Below are 21,048 nucleotides of genomic sequence, written 5' to 3'. Positions count from 1 at the left end.
AAATTTTTTTTTCTCGCACAATTGAGGACGTTTTTATGACATTTTGCAGTTCCTTCAGCTTCTCAGATGAGTTCCAGGGCAGTTGGTATTGTGCACGCCGGGCTAACTGTCACGGCTTACTGGAGCGCTTGAATGTAACGGAGCTATTGTTAATGTTATTATACACCTGTGCATTTCTTACTATGACAAGTGGAAATGTGGTCTACTTTGAACATTCTTGTTCACTTGACTAGTGGAATACAATTTAATGCAACTTCAAGTTGGAAACATACCCCCCCACGGACTTTTAAAGAAAGTTTTCTTTTCATTCTATATTAACTGTGTGTGTGTGTGTGTGTACAGGACTCTTTTCGAAAGAATAGGAACTAATTCATTCATTTGAATGCAATCCACTAATCTCGAATTGAGTTATGTTTAGTTAATAACATTCATTTGTGGTGGCTCCTAATTTTGCTGTAATGGTACCGTGAGCCAGTTTCATTAAAAAAAGTCATTTGTGTAAAGATTAAAAATGCTTCCACTCAAGACATCCTAATCCCGAGTCCTGTGCGTTTATATTTAAACATGTACAGTATCTGACACAGTGAAATAACCGCTGTAATCTTCATAAATACATGTTTCCCACGCTGCCAGATGCAAACACTAAAAGGCCCTGGTTCAAAAGTTGTTCATTTTAAATTATTTATACGATTTTTTTGACATAGAAAGAGAGTTAGAGTAGAACTGGCATTGAGCTGCTCTACTCTAACTCTTCGTCTACGGGGTGTTTTCATCGGAACGCTGCGTTCACCTCCGAAAACAATCGTCGGCAATGTTCGAACGCCGGCTTCGCACGCCCGACAACGCCCAAGCTGATCACCTGTAATTAGCGGCGGCGCACCTGCAACCTGCTTCCTGAACGTTTTGTACGCCGCTCTTTGCTGATGAGAAACAGCGAGCAGACTAATTCGTAACTAAATAGTTTTCCTCATCCCACAGTCGGTGGTTCAGCAAAAGAAAGGGGTTGGGTTTTTGATCGGCTTTATTTTTGAGCATTTACTCATCCATTAAAATATGCCTGGAGTAGGGCCATCACGATCGACTCGGGAAATCTCTAGCCTCACACGTTACTTCTCAGGTGTGATTACCCATCCAGCTCGGCTTCCACCCTCCATTCTTGTGTCGGGCACGAGAACAACAAGAGCCATGTTTTTACTGATAGGGCAACTGGACTGAGGAATGGATCAGCCTGGCTCCTCCTGGAGCACAAGACATGGCCTGTTGCACACATTGTGTAACGGTTGAGTTTTTGAAACATTACAGTTTTGATTGTGTTGATTTTGTTCCAAGTTTGAAAAGAAAATGGCTTTGAGATTCGTAGTAAACACATCCGGAGATTGCCTGTGCGACTTGTTGTGATCCTGCACACACACACACACACACACACACACACACACACACACACACATCTGTTGTTCTCTCTGACACTTCCTGACCAAATTAAGCTGAACGAAGTGAAAAGAAAGCAGAGGACTCTTGCACGCTGTCAGTGGCCATTTCCCTGTCGGCCGGGTGTGCAGCTCAGCTAGAAATTAAGACTTGAGTAATTGTCCTTGAAAGATACACGACACCCACAAGCTGAGAATGGGTGGCAGTAAAATGAAGGTGGCTTTCAAAAAACACAGCATCACTTTGATTAAACTAAAGCCAGTTCGGTTCATGGCAACCACGACCATCTTCCCCCCCCCCACCCCCGTTTGGGCCACTGGCAGCTCTGAGGTTTAATGGCAGCGTTTGCAAGGCCTGCCTGTGGGGTTTTCCAAATTCCTGGCAACGGCCCTTTTGTTTGCTCTCAGCAAGACGTAGAGGCGGCCCGGAAGAGGCTCTCAAACTCGCGAAACAGATGGATTACGGGGCCGTAAAATAGAGCTGTGCACCTGTCGCCGAGCGTTTTACAGCGTGGACGCTCTTGGGCTCGGCGACCGCACCAAATGTCACACCGAGGGGGGAACGCTGTGACCGCAGAGCTGATTTAAAACAGTCGGTGGCCTTTCAGAGCCCAGAGAGAGGAGACGCGGGAGTTTGTCGCAAACAAATATGGATGCCAAACATATGAGAGAGTGACGTCGAGGCATAATTTGGATGACCTTTTTTTGAAAAGGTGACGATGGCGTGTTGAATTTTTTATTTTTTTTGGTCACCCATTGGTTTGTGGAGTGCTGCGTTTTGAAGCCTGGGATTTGGTCTTTTGGTCGTCCTGTGGTTTCGCAAACCAGAAGGGATACGAGAAGGTGGAGAAGGTGGAGCGTCAATGGTGAATATTCCAATTACCTTTCATGAAGAGAAAAACACACTTCGAAAAAAGGGTTCAAGTTGTAAGAGGAAAACATGGGCGGTAACAACCTGTCAATCACAAGAATGACCTGGCTTTATTGTCCATTGTTTATCTTCAAAACATCAACATCATGCTGTATTGAAGAAAACTTGAAACTGGAGATTGAGACCATAAACTCATGTTTACAATGTTTACTGAGGGAATACATCAAGAGAAGTAGAGTCATTTATATAGACTTCTATACAACCAGAGGAGTCGCCCCCTGGTGGTCAAGAGAGAGAATACAACTTTAACACATGAAGCATACACTTCTATACAACCAGAGGAGTCTCCCCCTGGTGGTCAGGAGAAAGAACACAGCTTTAACACATGAAGCATAGACTTCTATACAACCAGAGGAGTCGCCCCCTGGTGGTCAGGAGAGAGAATAAAGAACACAGCTTTAACACATGAAGCATAGACTTCTATACAACCAGAGGAGTCGCCCCTGGTGGTCAGGAGAAAGAACACAGCTTTAACACATGAAGCATAGACTTCTATACAACCAGAGGAGTCGCCCCCTGGTGGTCAGTAGAGAGAATGCAGCTTTAACACATGAAGCATAGACTTCTATACAACCAGAGTCGTCGCCCCCTGGTGGTCAGGAGAAAGAACACAGCTTTAACACATGAAGCATAGACTTCTATACAACCAGAGGAGTCGCCCCCTGGTGGTCAGGAGAGAGAATAAAGAACACAGCTTTAACACATGAAGCATAGACTTCTATACAACCAGAGGAGTCGCCCCCTGGTGGTCAGGAGAAAGAACACAGCTTTAACACATGAAGCATAGACTTCTATACAACCAGAGGAGTCGCCCCCTGGTGGTCAGTAGAGAGAATGCAGCTTTAACACATGAAGCATAGACTTCTATACAACCAGAGTCGTCGCCCCCTGGTGGTCAGGAGAAAGAACACAGCTTTAACACATGAAGCATAGACTTCTATACAACCAGAGGAGTCGCCCCCTGGTGGTCAGTAGAGAGAATGCAGCTTTAACACATGAAGCATAGACTTCTATACAACCAGAGGAGTCAACCCCTGGTGGTCAGGAGAAAGAACACAGCTTTAACACATGAAGCATAGACTTCTATACAACCAGAGGAGTCGCCCCCTGGTGGTCAGGAGAGAGAATGCAGCTTTAACACATGAAGCATAGACTTCTATACAACCAGAGGAGTCGCCCCCTGGTGGTCAGGAGAAAGAACACAGCTTTAACACATGAAGCATAGACTTCTATACAACCAGAGGAGTCGCCCCCTGGTGGTCAGGAGAGAGAATGCAGCTTTAACACATGAAGCATAGACTTCTATACAACCAGAGGAGTCGCCCCCTGGTGGTCATGTGAAAGAATGCAGCTTTAACACATGAAGTATAGACTTCTATACAACCAGAGGAGTCGCCCCCTGGTGGTCAGGAGAAAGAATGCAGCTTTAAGGCACTTAGTTTCTTGTTCATTCACCTTTTGTTTATTGTGTAACAGCTGTGTGATTGATCTCAGGACCCCCCCCTGAGAACTCCACCTCTTGTTATGCTTTCTCCAGTTCCTTTTCTGTTTCCTCCCGCCAGACATTCATCACAACTGTTAGAGCTGCAACGATTAGTCAGTTAATCTATTAGTCGTTCGAAAATAGTAAATAAACTATTTAGATTGATTCGCCATTTATGTAGATAAAATTTAAAGCAAAAATGTGGATGATTTATTGTTTCCAGCTTCTCAAAAGTGAGATCATCTGGATTTCCCTCATCTTACCGGATAATACATTAAACTTTTGGACTCTTGGTTGGACAAATTGCTGAGATCACATTTGGCTCCGGGCATTTTTTAAAATTCTTTTGGGTGTTTTGTTTTAGAATGATTAATCTAAACAATGATCAGCAAATTAAGTGCTAATAAAAAAATGACTGCACTGCATATGAATTAAAAAGGCTGAATTTGTGTGTCAACCGTCTACTGTGAAGCGCAGCGTAGAAGCAGCATTTGGATGTGGCATTTAGTGATCAAATAAAAGACTTTATTAAACAAAATGCGTAAATATTTGTCTACTTGTGCAGTGATGCAGATGAAAGAATATAAGTGCTCAGTGAACGGAGGCTGGATTTGCATTTTTGGACGGCTAAGACAACAAAAAGGTCACGCTCTGACCTTCCTCGTTTCTATCGGATAATTATTCCACTTTTTAAAAATTGCACGACGGAGAATTTCTATTTTTTGGAGAAAAGAACCCACAAATTGTTCTCCTAACCTCAGACGCGTCGGTGCCTCCTCTTCTCGTATTGTCTGAAACCTAATTCATATTCACGAGGCTGATTGCTCTTCGCTCTTCGCCGCGCAACACATTTCCTCCTGTTGTTGATCACAAACATATACTCACTCGTTTCTTTCCCACGAATAACCATTTATTCTTCACACATTTACTGAAAATTACAGTTTTATTGAAAGGACACAGAAAGGTCAGATAACAGAGATACACGTAGCTCGGAGTTACTACTCAGTGCACGGCACGTTCTCAGGGAGACGACCCATTGTGAGTCTTTGGCTCTTCGCCTCGAGTGTTAAAGGCAGAAAGAGTGCTGAAATATTAAACGTTGAACAGTTGGCCAGCCAACTTGAGCCTCTATATTTAAAAATGTGGAGGAGTAAATTAACCTTGCTACAATGAGTTATAAACAATATTCTAAGTTGGGTAGTAGTAGTAGTATCTTTTTGTCAATTGATGTACTTATATCACAGGATACAGTGTCAGACCTCACCAGTGCAAAGGGATTTTTCTAGAAAGATCACACATTTAGAAAGCAGTGTCCTCACTCGGAATAAAAACTCAGATAAGTAAACAACAAATGAACGATCATGAAACAAGTTACCAGTGCCATTTGCTACCTTTTTTTTTTTATTTTATTTTATTTTTTTTAAAGAATTTCTAGAATGCATGCCGTTTTTTATTATGAAGGTTTTTGCAGATGACAGTCAGAAATTGGTTGTGTTGACGATTCCAGAGTCTCAGCTTTTGCAAACAATGCTGATGTGTGTGTGTGTGTGTGTGTGTAGCTGTCTGTGTGTGTGTTTGTTTGTGTGTGGGCGCACATATGTTGTTTTGTGAGAGTGCGCAGAGTGTGTGCTCTTAGAAAGATCCTTCAGGCGATGCGGGAGCATTTTTTGGATGATGTGCCGTCCGCTCAGTCGCGTTCGTGTGGCTTTGTCTTTTTGCTGCTGCCTCCCTCCGCCGCCTCGCTGTCGTCTGAGAGCTTTGTGTCGGATTTTCCGGTCTGCGGTTGGCTCCTTTGCTGTTTTAGGTTCAGAGGATAAAAAGATTCTTAATGAGATCGACACAATAATATTCCGCAGCAGACACGTGGCGGTCTGTAATTCTAAGCAGGAAATGCTCCTAAATGCAAAAGAACGTTATTTAAAGACTACGGGGCCATTGTAGCCACACAGTCGGATGCTACTTCCAACACCCAGAGCGCTGTTGCACTAAACACGTGATAAACGCTGCAAATTCAAACAACTTGGTCAGCCTTAAGGAAAAAAAAACATCACGGTTGACCTTGAAATAACTACGTTAACTAAGTAAAATGTATAGAACACAGGACAGTTGATGTTAGCAAACTAATTCTAGAAGTGCCCCGAGGATTTTCCGTATAAACAGAAGTTGTGTGTCCATCCCTTTTGTTTCATACCAAAGCATACGGTTTGTATTCTTGAGGTCTGACTAGCGTATGTTCATGTGCAACTTGGTGCATTGAGCTTCAATCTATGATGCTTGAGGTACATTCACAGCTCGTACGCAGATGACACCCAACTATATATATATTTATTACTGTGTCACTAAATGATGTCAGCCAAGTTCATAGGTGAATGAGATGTTTATACGAGACAAATCTAGACAGTTTCCACCTTCAGACATTAGTCCTTCACACTCAAGACCAGGTTTCTGCTCCCGGTTCCTGGATTCTTACATCACCTTTAAAGGCATCACTAGAAATGTCATCAAGCGTCATTTTGTCATCTTAGAGAAATTGCTACGGTGAGATTACTTCTTGATGTGGCCTCGTCATTCGAGGGCAATCGTTTCTCACAGATACCCTGGGCAGCAATACTTTATCCTTGTCAAATTGTTCTGATACTAGGTGTTGAAACGCCGACACAGCAACAGAGCCCTGCTGGTTTTCATTCCAGCTATCAAATGTGTTACATATAAAATCAAACTTAACTGAAAATACATTTCCTCTGGATATTTGGAATAATATATAAACGCACTTAACTGAAAATAAATTTTCTCTGGATATTTGGAATCATTTCAGTTAGTTTTGGCGATGACATGTTGTAAGCACTGCACACATACCCTAGAAACCAATTCCCAGAGCAAAGCATCTGTTTTGAGTTCACCAATGTCACTTTGGAGAATGCCTTCAGGCGCTGGCTGCTTGGAAATCATTGAGTTAAACATCAGTCTGCATGGCTGTGGCTTATAACCTAAATACAAAAAGAGGCAACGAACACCTCTACGTGTATCCAATCACTTTAAATTTGAGTAATAAGACAACACTAAGTAACACATTTCTAATGTATGTATTTTTGTGATTCAGAGACAGAGACTGGGTACTCAATGACTCGCACTTTCATCTGCAGGCAAACCTTTTCTCACCTCGTGCACTTTGATGCGGATTTGGGATTTTCCATTTTCTTTGTGCATCTTATTTCTCGCCAGCTAAAACTCACTTAAAAGGTTCTCTAGATGACATTCAGAGCATTAATATAGCAGCAAACAGCTATTTGCTATGTTAAGGGTGTGCTGTAGTCCGAGCATCTCGGATATTTGTTTACCTTTTTAGTGCAACTAAGTTCATGTGAGAGCTGCACTACACAGTGGTTACAGCTGATAATGCTGTAGATGGATGGTGTTGCCCGAGCGCCTACCCCCCACCCCCCACCCCCCCAGGTTACCGCTGTTAGCTCTGTCATCACTGTTGCCGTTGTTTGCACCGTTTCCGCTGTTACCCCGTTAGCTTCTTCTAGCCACCGGCTCATGTTGTTGAGAGCGGTGTGGTGGAAACAGATGTGCTCAAAAAAATGTGCATCTTTTTTAAGGACAGCCAACATGTTTGGATAGAATACAAACTTTAGAAATACAAACTTTAGAAATACTACCTCTGAAAGGCTATGTTGGCGCTGCGCTGTTATCCTAAGGATGTAACAAAAGGTCAAAAGGAAGAAGGCCCCTTCCTCGCCCTATTTCATTGATGCCGTATGAAATAATCTTTCACCAAACATTGCTTGTAAAAAGACTTTGAAAAAATATAGATTCAGGAGTGACAGCCATATTCATTGCTTTTACATTTTTTTATTTTGAATAACAATAAATAATTGATGATTTTCAACCAACTCCATAGCTGGCTCAGTTGATTTATTTCCCCCTGACAATTTGTGATTTTGCATCTTCATATTCCAGTCTCCACTTGCACCTTTTTTATTTTTAATGTATTCAGGAATGTCAGAAACAAACAATACGGATGCCACTGTGCTTAAGAGATGTGATCTATTGTTTTAAGGATGCCAGGGTTTGCTGAAATGTTTCCGGAGTTATATATTTTATAGAAACTTTGCTTAGATTGCGTACTGCGGCTTTAAAGCTTGCACAGTATATCTACCGAGCTGGAACAAGGCTACTTCCCTCCCGTGTTGTTGACATTACCCTTAATCTGGCTGAAAGTCCTCTCTGGGTTTGTCGGCACCGGCCTGTCAGCCTGTCGATGTTCAGGCTACATTGATGAGAGCCTCCTTTGTTTGATCACAGGACCGCGTGAATACGCCTCGCCTATAAAAATGTGTTGCTATCTAAACTCGGCTTTGTGTTGTACAAAAAAACACCAAAAAAAACACACAACAGGTGCGAAGAAGACAAGGAAAAGCCTTTTTCCTCCGAGAGCAGTTGAACATAAAGGCGAGACGCCACTCAGGTTATCAGTCAAAGAAATCGAACACGAGAACACGTAATGAAGGTCGAGTAGGGACAGGAATGGGGGGGGGGGGGGGGGGGGGGGGCACTTTAATGCTGATTGATTCGCGGAGACCGGCATGCAAATCATTACCAATCAAATTGTTTACTACACCATGAATGGCAAGTGCCGCGCACGAGGGAAAGGCGTCCGACAGCGGTGAAAGAAACTCAATTGTTGATTCGGTGCTGCAACTAAAATCTGACAAATTAATGAGGGAAAAAGATTTCCACTAGAAAAAAAAAATAAAAATAAAATGTCTGAAGAGTCCGTAGCTCAAGACGTTACAAGTCATCTCAACCTTTTTGTATCGCTCCAAATTGAAGAAAAAAATTATTTAATTAAAAGTGGCTTAAACTAATAAGCATTAAGCATTATAATTAAACACTTGACTTCAAAATAACCCCACAATGCTTTGAACTCCGATCTCTTGGTAAAAGTCCCGAGTGCGTTTGACTTCCTTCACCTCGTCTTCATACCACGTCATCACACTCAGAGCATTTACTCGCTGCAGCTAATAATAAAACAGTGTCATTAAAGTGTGTGAATTAGTCACGAAATGCATCTATTAGTTTTTGTTAATAGGAACAGGATTTGTCCTTTTTTGGGGGGATAACATTACACCACATAACAGAAGTTATGTTCAGTACAACAAAACCACTTGATTAGGTTTCAGAAAACCACCCTAAACATCAGATTCATGCAACAAAACCACAACTACTTTTTTAGTATGGTTTAGAGTCCTGTGTTGGTTCGGCCCCCCCATCATAAGTGGTCTTGTTCAATACTACTAGTAGTCACTCTGACATATTCAAAGTCATAGGAACGCGTCTACATAAGATCGGAATTGACTTTCCATTGGCGTTGTTTTCACGTGTCCATGTACGCAAAACCATTTTGACTTTGGCCTGAATAACGCCAACGATGGCTTTACTTTGGAGTCACTCCAAAGCCCAGTTGCATCTCGTACAGACGCTACAGGGTGCCTCGTGGGTCGGTATCGGACGCCCGGGGAATTAGAACGGGAGCGGACAACACAGCGGCTGTGAATAAGAGGAATCGACTGCTACGAGTCAAATACTTCAAATCTGAGTTCATGTTCCGGCTATTAAAAACACATTGGGACCGGATTTTTGATTGCTATTTTTATTCTCAATTTTTTTATCATTTTGGCCTTGGCTAAAATCTCTGCGTGGAGACTCCGAAAAGATCCTCGATGCGAGGAAAAATTAAAATATCAACTTTTAGATTAACACTACTCAAATGTTCATTGTTCTGGCATCTTGCGTTGAAACAGAGCAAAATAAATACCTAATGCACTGCTTTTGATTTCAATAACATGTAACATAACACGTTGAACTAATACTCTTACTACTAATCTTGTACTCCTTTTGTATCGGCGACGGTCCACTTAGACGAAAAAATAAATAAAAAGCAATTGTGTCGAGATTCTATCTATCTGAATATCTCTCTGGCACAAACACAAATAAAGTGAAGACGGATCTGCCCCATTTTGTCGAGATGTCCTTTTTTAAAAAAAAAATATATTCTCGCGTCTAAAAATGGATCGCCGACACTTGGAATGCAAGACGGCTGCTCGGTTAGTGTTGCACGGCGTGGAAATGAGATGCATTGTTTTTGTCGTACCATCTGCCACTGCCACGCAGGTGTGACTCTATACAATAATACGATGAGGGAGGCAGTTATGCACGGGCTCTGGCAGGGCATTGAATATCTCACACTACAGGTGACATTGGCACTCCTGAATATTAGGTTTTAGGAGATTGGTTGCCATCTTTCGGGGAATGCGTTGTGGGCGTTGTGTGTCATCTGCTCTGCTTTGTTCCACTTGCGTCGCACTTTGTTGCACACTGAATTTGATCATTTCAGGGGGATGAGTTGTCACTGCAGTCACACGCACACCTGCTTGGCTTTTCTTCCCATTTTATTTGAAGCATCCACGTCACGCTTCCTGTTTTTCACATTTTTGATTATGAGAGCTCGTTGTCAAAATTCACCACAAATAGTCAAGTCCCCCCCCCCCCCAAAAAAAAAAACAATGACTTGAATCGCTGACAAGCACCTTCCTGTGATGCCAACTCTTCTGTGCCATAGACCTCCATTGTTGTCAAAACCCATTAAAAACGCATCAATCGGCCACAAAGTTGCACCGGCTGACGCGTTCCTTCATTATCACAAACACTCACACTGGAGTTTATTTTGAGCAAATGCTCATTAATCCACGCCGGAGAAAAGTAGACCCCAAAAAATGTGCACTAGTTACTCCTGGCAGAGTCGAGTTTGCTCAAAACTGTTCTGGGTATGATCGAGTCTTTTTAAAGAATACCCATTTTTTTAAAAAAAACAATTTACGCCTTCAGTGGGAATGAATGTGCTTTTGGCTGAGGGCCAGAGAGAAAAGGGGTAGGCAAGTCGTAAAGTATTTTAAAAGCAACTTCATTGTTGATTTTGGTCTTTTTGTTGGATTAATAACCAAAATATAGAAGAGCATCATCGTCGTACTGTACGACATTTCCTCTGATTTAATGGATTAATCACTTCCTGTGGAGCCAACAAGAGTCAACTTAGACGTGTCTGCATCTTAATAATAATAATAATATAATATATAATATAAATGCGAGTCGGGCTCACCTGCTGTGGCTCTGGTAGCTTTTTACTGTCTGGGGCCGATTCCTCCGTCTGATTCTGGAAGCAGCTGCCACCGGGCTGTGGGAGCAGAGGGAAAATATCTCAGTGAAAACACATTTGGATTAATAGACGGTGTCGTTCATATGCTTTTTTGATTTTCACCCCTCAAAAAAGAAAAAAAGCTTCTTTTATATAATATTCTCGTACACCTTATCATTTGATTAATGACAGTAATTTAGGGAAGCAGTTCACGTGTGTACTGTACAAAGATAGTTGTATTATTATCACAGACAGTTTTCCACTGATTAAACTATTAGATCATTTATTAGTCAATTAACAGAACATTTGTTAAAAACAAAAATAATGAATTTATGATGAATTTCATTTCAATAATTTTACATTATCGTGGTAAAAGTGTTTGAACCAGGACCCTACGACGCTCCACTATGGCAGTAAACAAAAGCACTTCCTTAGGTTTAGAAACATCACGTTTTGGGATTAATATTCTCCATTTGTAGAGCGAAAGTGAGACTTAATGTTGTAAACACAACAACAACTTGTTGTCCTGAGTTTGTTTTTACACTCCTGGAGCATTTCCTCAGAGCGTCTCATCATGACGAGGACGGGTTCACATAGTAATTACTTCAAACCCCGGTGCGTCTCATAAACACTCTAAATGTAGCCTTGAGTGTCGGTATCAGACATCGACGGGCGAGACAAAGTGTCACTACTCGACGTCCTGGGAATGAGCACCGGGGTGCTGGATGGTTTAAAAAAACAAAAAAAAGGAGTCAATATGAAGATGTCACCTCCGGCTCAGCAGAACTTGAGATTACTTCAAAAAAAACAAAATCAATCGTGGAATAATCAATACAGAAAATCATCATTAGCTGCAGCCCCTACAGGATGTGTTATTTAGTCATTTCACATAAAGGGTGTCGATCATTTCCCGACTGCGACGCACCTTTTTTTTCTTTTTTTTTTTTCGTGACCTGGTAATACTTTTTGCTTTTCATGCAACGTTGCTGCAAATTTGTTATAATCAAAACAACGCTTAATACAGGATACACACGACACAGGCGTCCATGAATGCCTCCTCTCTCTCTTCTAATAGACACTGTGAATCACAGAATAATGTCGTCCGCATCAAACCCCGTGAAGGACGAGCGAGGAACCAAACGTCTGGCTGTTTCATACCAACAATGACACGAGAGATCTTCGGGCCCTAATGCATTTTGAAATATATATATATTTAAAACGGCTAAGCGTGACGTCTGTCGATGAAAATCATTTGTTAGAGTGCAGCGAACCCGTCGTTTTCAAAACCCAAAAGCTCGACGCGCTCGTACACACCGTCTCTCCTCATTTCCTCTGAGCCCACAGGGGGGAAAATATGTCTTTGTTCAAGAGGTAAAAACACCTGGTTTAAAAAAAACAGATATTGTGTATTGTCCTTATCTGTATCGGAATGTTTCTCCCACTCTTGCTGCAGGATTTCAATTTTTTTTTTTACCCCGCCAAAAAATAGATAATCAAGTGTGGGGACCCCGGTGAACTTTGCTTTTTGGCACAATTTTAATCACTTTGACACGGATGCCATTGAGGGTAATTTGCTCCCTGGGTGGCGTCTCCTAGGTAGTCCCCTGTGTCCAGTGGTCCATCAACTTATATCTGTAATAGCTCTTGATCGCCACTTGCCAGAAGTCCTCACGGACCCGGTTCGCTTCCGCTGCTTTCTTTCGGATCCCGTTAAGTTCTGACGGGGTCGGAGACGACTCACTTCGGAGCCTTCCTGATGACTGAACGCTCCGCCATGAGTCCAACACGGGATGGAGGTCAGTCACCGCTTCTCTCGCTCCTCCCTCGACGACTGCTTTCAAAGTGCCAGCAAGGCACTCGGCTCTCCTCCAAATGTTCCCGTCAAGGTCCTCAGGTGTCAAGGTGAGTGAGCACCTCCTTTTGAAATGCATGCTTCACTGCAACTGCAGATGTACTTCCTCGTTACGTCTGCAGTTGCATTGCTGGAATCATTATCGGTACTTCGCTAAGTCCCGCCCTCAAACGCAGATTGGCCAATCAAGCCAGTTTAAAGCTTTTCTTCAACCTTCAGGTTGGTTTTGTGGATTTGGAGCTAGTCGTGGTGAAACCTTGTGTTATAGTGATGGGTTAAAAAGGTGAAACGTGTTTCTAGAAATGTTGTTTTTTCCACGTAAAACCCTGTAGAGCCAACGTTAGCAGAGGAAAGTATTTAAGTGCTGACACATAATGTACAACACTATTCCTTAATTTCATCGCGTCTTCTGTCTTGGTGGTTCACATATTGTAGAGCCTTCTGTCTGCTTACTTATGAAATCTCTTTTTTGTTTTGTTTTACCAAAGATTTGATCATATTTATTTCGTGAGTGCAGTTAGTGGCAGTGTGGGCTCCGTGGTAGCGCTGACAGGTTGTCTGGGGCTTAGTGAAGGGGTCATTTATCTTCACTATTGATTTAATTTGTCCAGATAACTTTTTATGGACAAAATATCAATTAATCTAAAAGAAAGATATATATATATATATATATATATATATATATATTAAAATTCCAAGCCCCAGGTGATGTCTTCAGATTGAAATTTCAAACCATCACATTTGAGAAGCAGGAAAATTGAGCGTTTGATAATCGACTTAAAAAAAAGGTTAATAACAGTGTCATTGACTAATCGGTTCATTTAATTTCTGCTCCAGAACACTGTACACTTGTAGAATTACTCCCAGAGGCGCCAGGCCTCATGTGCGTCAAGGACAATGCATATTTTAGCTTTAATGAGGCAAATGCCACACTTTATATATACCTTGTGATCGGGGCTGAAAATCAGAAAGTCTAGTACCTAAAAGATATTTAATGTACTATCACAAAACAGAACAAGGTGGTAGTCTTTTGAGAGCAGGAAGCAGTTGACCAGTCTTCAACAAGCCAATATCACAAATAGTTGCCGATGTATTTTTCTGTTGTTGCCAAAAAACAAATGTAGGTTTCTGCAAAGCACGGGGGTACATTGGATGTATTATTCTTAATAAAATGGTCTGTTCATAGTCAGTGTTCAAACCTTTGGTAATAAGTTGAACTAGAGAAACTAAATTGTTGAGACTTGTTGCCGTTCTTGCACAACATGTCTTGATTAATGAAGTAAAAAAAAGTGGTAACAATGGCTTGAGCATGAATTGGGAGAACAGATGACCCTCGAGGATTCAGGGCCTCGGGGTCACAGAGGTCATTATAGCATATTACCCCTAAAAGGCTCTCACCTTTTCCATTTGGCAGGCTTTCACTCCGTCACCCTCTCTCCTCATTACTCCGATGTTCACGGGTGATTTACTGGCTGAGACAATTCTCTGAACTTTAGAGATATCCTGTTGGTGGGGGGACAGAAAAAAACAAAACATTTCAACTTGGGGTTAAGAATAAAAGATGTAAATGGCTTGTTGATGAGTCAGCGCTGGCTCTCTGGGTTCTTGAATAGTAAATAGTTCTGACTCAAACGTTCCTAACTGTTAAATTCATACTTGTTCAATTAAAAAACTAATTCAGCTTGTTTATTTGAAGTAAATACACCATGGCTGTTATGACTATTTCATAACAGGCAGCTAGAAGGGCAACATTTTAAAAAAAAAACAGGATGCTGACAAACTAAAAAGAGAATTATAGAAATTAAAAAGGCTTGGAGGTGAAACCGGCAAATATCAACCGTATATCCAGTACGAAGATCAACGACATTTTTATATTATATATTAATGATATTTTCTTCAATTTGAAGTGATTAGAAGCCAGACTACACTAGCACACCAGCTGTTTCAAAGCAGACACACAATATATAAAACACTTCTTACATTGAGATTAGGTTTTCTGACACTGTTTTGATTAAATGATCACGATTAAATTACAAGGTATTGATTTTTTTCATTCAATAGTTTAGTTCATGTTGTGTTACATCCTTGACCGGTGAAAACTTCCAGGTCTGAAAAGTGAAGCTAATACGGGAGTGCCTCGAAGTTGCACTCTTTCTAATGGCCACCAGGGGGCGACTTCTCTGTTTGCAAACATAAGTCTGATTGTATAGAAGTCTATGAGAAAATGACCCTAATTCCCACTTGTTATATTCCCTCAGTAAACATGAGTTTATGGTCTCAATCTATAGTTTCAAGTCCTCTTCACTAGAATAATAATGTTCATTTGGTAAATTATCTGTGTTTTTGTCATACAAATTTAACCCTTTAACGCCACGTTGTCTGTTCATAAAAAGGTTAATTGAAACAGTTTTGGTTGCCTAACACAGCATTTAGTTGTACTCAACTCCACCATCTCGTGTCATTTCTGGTTGCACAAAAACCAATAAGGTGTCGGCCAAATCACCATAGTCCATAAACCAATGGGTGACTGCGTCAACTTCTTACATACAGTCCACGATTGTATTGCCAACACAATTACAAGTCAATGAAAAATGCCGATTCATGGAATAGTTGTTAAGGTATTTCAGCCTGACTTAAAGTGAAAGACCAGTATTGTTGTCCATTGAGCCGGGTTTTTCACATGGCTAAAAATGTTACTTTTCTATGTTACGAGACAATAATATTCACATAAGTGAAAATATCCAGTTTCCCTTTCTGTTGTCAGTTCCCATTTTGTTATCAAATTGAATGTAAATGCAGAGGTGACCTACAGGTCCCAGATCCTGGACCTTCAAACCAGCATGCGGTTGATGTCTCTACAAATACAAACAAGTGAAAAGTAGGCATAATCAATAAATGGGAGATTTGTGCTTCACCCCCTTTGAGAGCTGCGTATGATGAACAGTGATGCATCAGTGAAGTGACCCACTTAAAAAGAAATAGACGAAGCAATGTCAAGACGGTGGGAGGGAAACGAGATGAAACGCTTCTCTCAGGAGAGCGTAGAGCAATCTCCGCATCTCCATCACCTGAAATGATGTCCGTGTGTGAGGTACGCGTGCTTTGAATTTGGTGGAGTAAGAAATGCTGAATGCTGGAGGCCAAACTCTAGCGTTTCAGTTTGGTTACATGGGAGAATTCTGTGAACTTCTGTTTTTCCATCTCGTGCAACGCAGTATTTCGAATACTGATGAGGAATGTTTTCGCGATGCACTCAATCTGTGTCAGGCAAGTGGCAATCTTCCTAACAGAGCATAGGACTGTAAAATATAAACAATATCTGTATATATTTATGAAGATTTCGTTTTTTTAAATAAAAGAAAAAATATATATATATATGAAGTTTTTTTTTTTACATGAAATATATATATAATAAACAAAACAACAACAAATATATGTATTCTTAATAAACTCTTAACATGGCTTGAAATCCAATTAATTGCACGTTTTCATTCATTCATTATAGTAGGAGCATTTGGTAATTTATGCACACTCGCTGGTAAGAAACAACCTCCCCCCCCCCCCCCCCCCCCCCCCCCAGCCATCCAATCACAGTGGAGAAGGGGCGGGACAAATAGCCAAAGACTTAATCAGATAGTGTTTCATTATGAGTACGTTGTGGTCTTATCCCGTATGGTATTCTATCCGAATCCAACATTTAAAAAAAAGGACGGTTCTCGCCGAGATGTTTCCTCACCCACAAAATCTAACTCGCCGCTCTCCCTACGTTCTTCCTTCTGAAGAAGAACCTTGTGCTTGTGTTATGACTAAAGTCTCACGGCTGCTATACTCGTGTCAGAACAGACAGACGCAACCAAAGTGTCTCCGAAGTGCTACCAGAAGACCGTTTCAAGTCTTCTGACCCTCTCTCGCATTCGAGGAACATTGGACTTTTTCTTTCGGGGCGGCTCAAGACTTCTCACCGCTCCGACAACGAGCCAATCAAACAGTCCGATCGGACAATCCGTAGGGGACAACTAACGGTCCTGCTGGTCTATCGGCCGGCCGGTTCACATTAGGCTTCGACAGCAAAAATTCAACACAAGAAAAGGTCGAGCTGTCAATGGACACGTATTCTGAAATATGTCGACATTTACAAGCAGTGCAGAAAATATACATCTCTGACTTACCCTACAATTCTCTTCTTGAGCCCGTTTTCACAGCTTCCACTTATATATATATATATATATATATATATATATATATATATATATATATATATGAAATAATTGAACGGTGCAACACAAAAAAACTTATTATAAGAATTTACGCTGTAAGTGTTTTTCCTCCCGCTGTCTGCCACAAATTGCTCAGCGAGGACCGAACAGTACGAGATAAACAGAGTTTGTACAGCAGACGTTTCTCCAGAAGCAACCGTCTTGTCTTCTACGCCCGGCTCGTACACATCAGTTTCCTTAACTGGGTCAAAAGTGGTCTCTGGAGAGCACCAAACAAGATGGTCGCGAGATGAACGTGGGCAATTTTTAACCGTGTCACTGTCAAACTCCATTTGTACTTTGTCAGCTCAAACAACATCTTTCTAGAAAGCTTCAGTGGAATTGGCTTTAGTTGTAGGAGTGCCACACATTATTTCATCACTTTTGACACAGGATGGGTAGACAGACAGACGGACACTTTATTATTAAGAGTGAACATTGAATTGAACATCAATAAACCTTGCACCGCTGTCACTTTATACTTTAGATATACTGTACACACTTTCATTTTTAAACTTTTAAATGTAATATGCCCTGCTATTTTATTTTATTGTATTGTATGTAAAAAATGTTTTGCTGCCGCTTCAAGAAATTTCCCCCTGGAGATGAATAAAGTAAGATTTAATCTAATCTAAGATCAACATATCAGCACGAGGGATATACATCGATAAAGTGCCCATTTGTTTGTGACCCGCGGCTTTAAAGCCTCGAGTCAGCCGTTTTTAAGCTGTCGCCATCGACACGAGGGGGCGGAGCTACGTACAACGCAGAATATTTTAAGGCGACCGCAATGTTGTCGCGTCACGAGCTGAAATGAAAGCACACCGTGAAAGGGTTAAAGTTCTAAGAAAAAAGGAATAAAAAGAGTCGCTTTCTCATAAATCTGATTTTTTTTTTGCAACCAGAGTCGTCGCCCCCTTCAGGCCATTTGAAAGAATGCAGGTTTAAAGCACTTCCTCATTTTCACGGTACAACAATGGAAGATTGAGGCCAATGAACATGCTGTTTATTCTGCATGAGACCGGCGATCCTTCAGCAACAATATTTACTATCGAAACATGGATATGACCAATCGATTTCCCTTCTTAAAAATACAAAGATGCTTCTTAGCTGAAACATTACATATCAGGAAAGTTTCATATCAGGATCTGGTGGCATTGAGCGGATAGCTAGCAGATTGCAACCAACAAAGTGTGTGTGTGTGTGTGAGGGACGAGGTCTGGGAGAGTCTTCTCAGTTTAAGGCCCTTTATGTTAACTCAAAACTACGATTGAGGAGCTCAAAGTGGTGTCGGTGAGTTCACTGTTGGTTCTTAAGAACACTGAAGTGTGCTCATGAAACTCAACTGTCTTATCATGCAGTTTGTGGATCAATGCTCCACTTTGTCCTTCTATCTTCAAAACTAACGTTTTTATAAAAAAATAAAATAAAATATTTTGCAGTGTCAACCGTCGTCCATTTATATAGACAGGAAAATAATCTTAAAAAGTAAATAGTAAGTGCCGAGAGCCCCGATTCCTCTTCCGACATCATCCCCCATTACTTTGATGGAAATTGCATGCTATCGGACCACAAGACTTGGATCCCTCCCCGAGCCTGTTAAATATGAAGCGACTTCCACTCCAATCCTGCTGATCTCTGCATCCTCACACTAATGAATCTTTCACCAGCAAGAAGAGTGTGTGTGTGTGTGTGTGTGTGTGTGAGGGGCAAGGTCTTATCTGTGGCTTCTACCAGAGCTTAAGGCCCATTATGTTAAACTCAAACAGCGAGCGTGAAGACCAAAGTGGTGTCAGTGAGCCTGAACAAACATCCCTCTCGCCCACTTTGGGCTTTTCAAAAAACAAGTGTGCTCGTGAAAACTAAAAATGTTTTATCATGCAGTTAGTGGATAAATGCTTCCTCTATATCCCTAAAAGCTTTGGAGCATTGTTAATTTTTTCTTGTCACCCCCCCCCCCCCCCGCCGCCGCCAGTGGTGCCATCACAGACAATAATTAACATATGATTAGTCGTGCATTTTTTCAGAAATAAACCTTGCCTAACTGAATGGATTCAGCCACAATTTACATAATATGGCGGATTCAAAGCTACGCAACAGAAACCGGGATAAAAGGATGCAATAATAATAACAACAACAACAATAATGCCGGGTGCATCCGTGCTGTTATTTAATGAGGATAATGAGGAACGCCACGTGGCCGTCAAAGAGCCAAGTTCTGGACGTTTTGCCCTCTCTCAGTTTGGCTCCTTCGTGCACAGTGAGCGCTATCGCGTGCCGGTTTACTTTTTTAAATTTTTTATAAACTATTTAATTTGAGATAAATTTGCCAGTGATTTTAAATGAGATTTGACCCCCCCCCCCCCCCCCCGGTGATCTTTACAGTGAGGGCGTGCTCAGATTCACCAGGCAGCACCGTCAAAGTGTCCAGCGGCAACGGGAGATAACGGAGCTAGCGGCGGCGTGCTGCTATTTGTATGCTAATGAAGTGGAAAGTATAAACTTCATTAGCATAAATAAAATACATATATACATCAACCCACACTAAGACTTTCCTTCACTTGTCTTTTGAGCGATGCTTATTCCCCCCCCCCCCCCCCCCCCATGTTGAAATACACTTTCGGTTAAAACGGGATTATCTTGTTATATTCTTGTTATTATATTTTATAGGAAACAAAAGAGCGATGTGTTCATTTCCACGTGCATTTCAGTTCTCGCTCTTCTAGTCACAGAAATACTTTTTGGTATATCGACGGGGTAAAATCTCGACACTTGACATCTAAAATGTCGAGCAAAACAAGATGCAATATCTACGCCGATGGCATAATCCTATTTCTTCTTTATTAGGAATCCTCTTTCCAGTCACCTTACTCTCTTAAAAGGGATTAAATCCTGAGCCCTCCGTGACCTTGACTTTGAGAGGCTTTGTTTGGAGCCTCTCAAAGTGTCAGATTGAGTTTATCGTTTAACAGAGAACATGTTTTAAATCCAACATACCAGACATCCCATAATGCCCTGAAGTAATTGGGCTTTACCTCCCAAAAGCAACACCAAGGAATACAAAAAAAACTGGTAAAGACTTTAGACCGCCGCTTGATTCAGACGCGTTATTATTCTTACACAACCATCGAGAATTTGTGTTTGCCCAACTGTGGTAATTAATTTTCAAGGGCTATATTTCTCTCTGGAGAGTGATACTCGGAGGCATCGGATTGACAAATAGTGACTGTCGAAAAGCAGGTAATAATCTCCCGACACTTCAATTCTCATCGCAGACAGTGCATTACGTGCGCTCCGGCGTGCGGTGAGGTGAATATTGTGGGCACTGAGCCATATTCCCCGTGATGTCACCGAGCTGGGAGTTACGGTGTGAAATGAATTTCAAAATCGGGTGGTGTTTACGTGGAAGAGGACCGGAAAGAAAACAGCTTTATCTTATCGGGAAAGTCAGACGAAAATGTTATGCTCCGCCATTACAGAGGCAAATATCCCTGAAAATCCACCTTGCTTTCCATTTTTTACTTAAAGGGAAACTCATTCAGACGTTGTAGCGGTTGTAAACTGCCGTCACGGACAATCAAACGGACCAGATTTTGTGAGGCAACCCCCTTTTTTTTCCATTGCAGAGCACCACAGGTGTAATTAATAAGATTGATGAGGGCCAGTCTCCACTTAGCTCCGCCTCCTCCACCGCATTACCATTCTGCACGCTGGCTCTCTGACATGGCCGACTCCAACGGAATAGAGCCGTCGTTAACGCCGATGATTGCACCTGTGCTCCGACAAGTCCAAATGGCTCCCGTGAAGAAAATAAATAGAAAAAAAAGAGGCCCGTTGATCATTTTCCAGGTAATATCAAGGGGATGTGGAAATTAATTTCGCCTTCATGCCCAGCATTGTT

The 21,048-nt window shown here is 41.6% G+C and overlaps 1 protein-coding gene across 1 annotated transcript in view; it reads right to left on the bottom strand.

The window, feature by feature from the left end:
- Positions 1-5,528: 5,528 nt before the first annotated feature.
- Positions 5,529-21,048, bottom strand: part of luzp2 (leucine zipper protein 2) — a 64,883-nt gene continuing 49,363 nt past the window's right edge. The window contains exons 9-11 of the mRNA XM_034525299.1: positions 14,290-14,394; positions 11,004-11,078; positions 5,529-5,636 (exon numbers count right to left, since the gene is read on the bottom strand). Coding sequence (XP_034381190.1) covers positions 5,529-5,636; positions 11,004-11,078; positions 14,290-14,394 — 288 coding nt within the window. The remainder of the gene's footprint in view (positions 5,637-11,003; positions 11,079-14,289; positions 14,395-21,048) is intronic.

This window comes from Cyclopterus lumpus, chromosome 3 (assembly GCF_009769545.1).
Source record: "Cyclopterus lumpus isolate fCycLum1 chromosome 3, fCycLum1.pri, whole genome shotgun sequence".
Taxonomy (NCBI): domain Eukaryota; kingdom Metazoa; phylum Chordata; class Actinopteri; order Perciformes; family Cyclopteridae; genus Cyclopterus; species Cyclopterus lumpus.
This window is presented reverse-complemented; position numbering and strand designations above follow the sequence as displayed.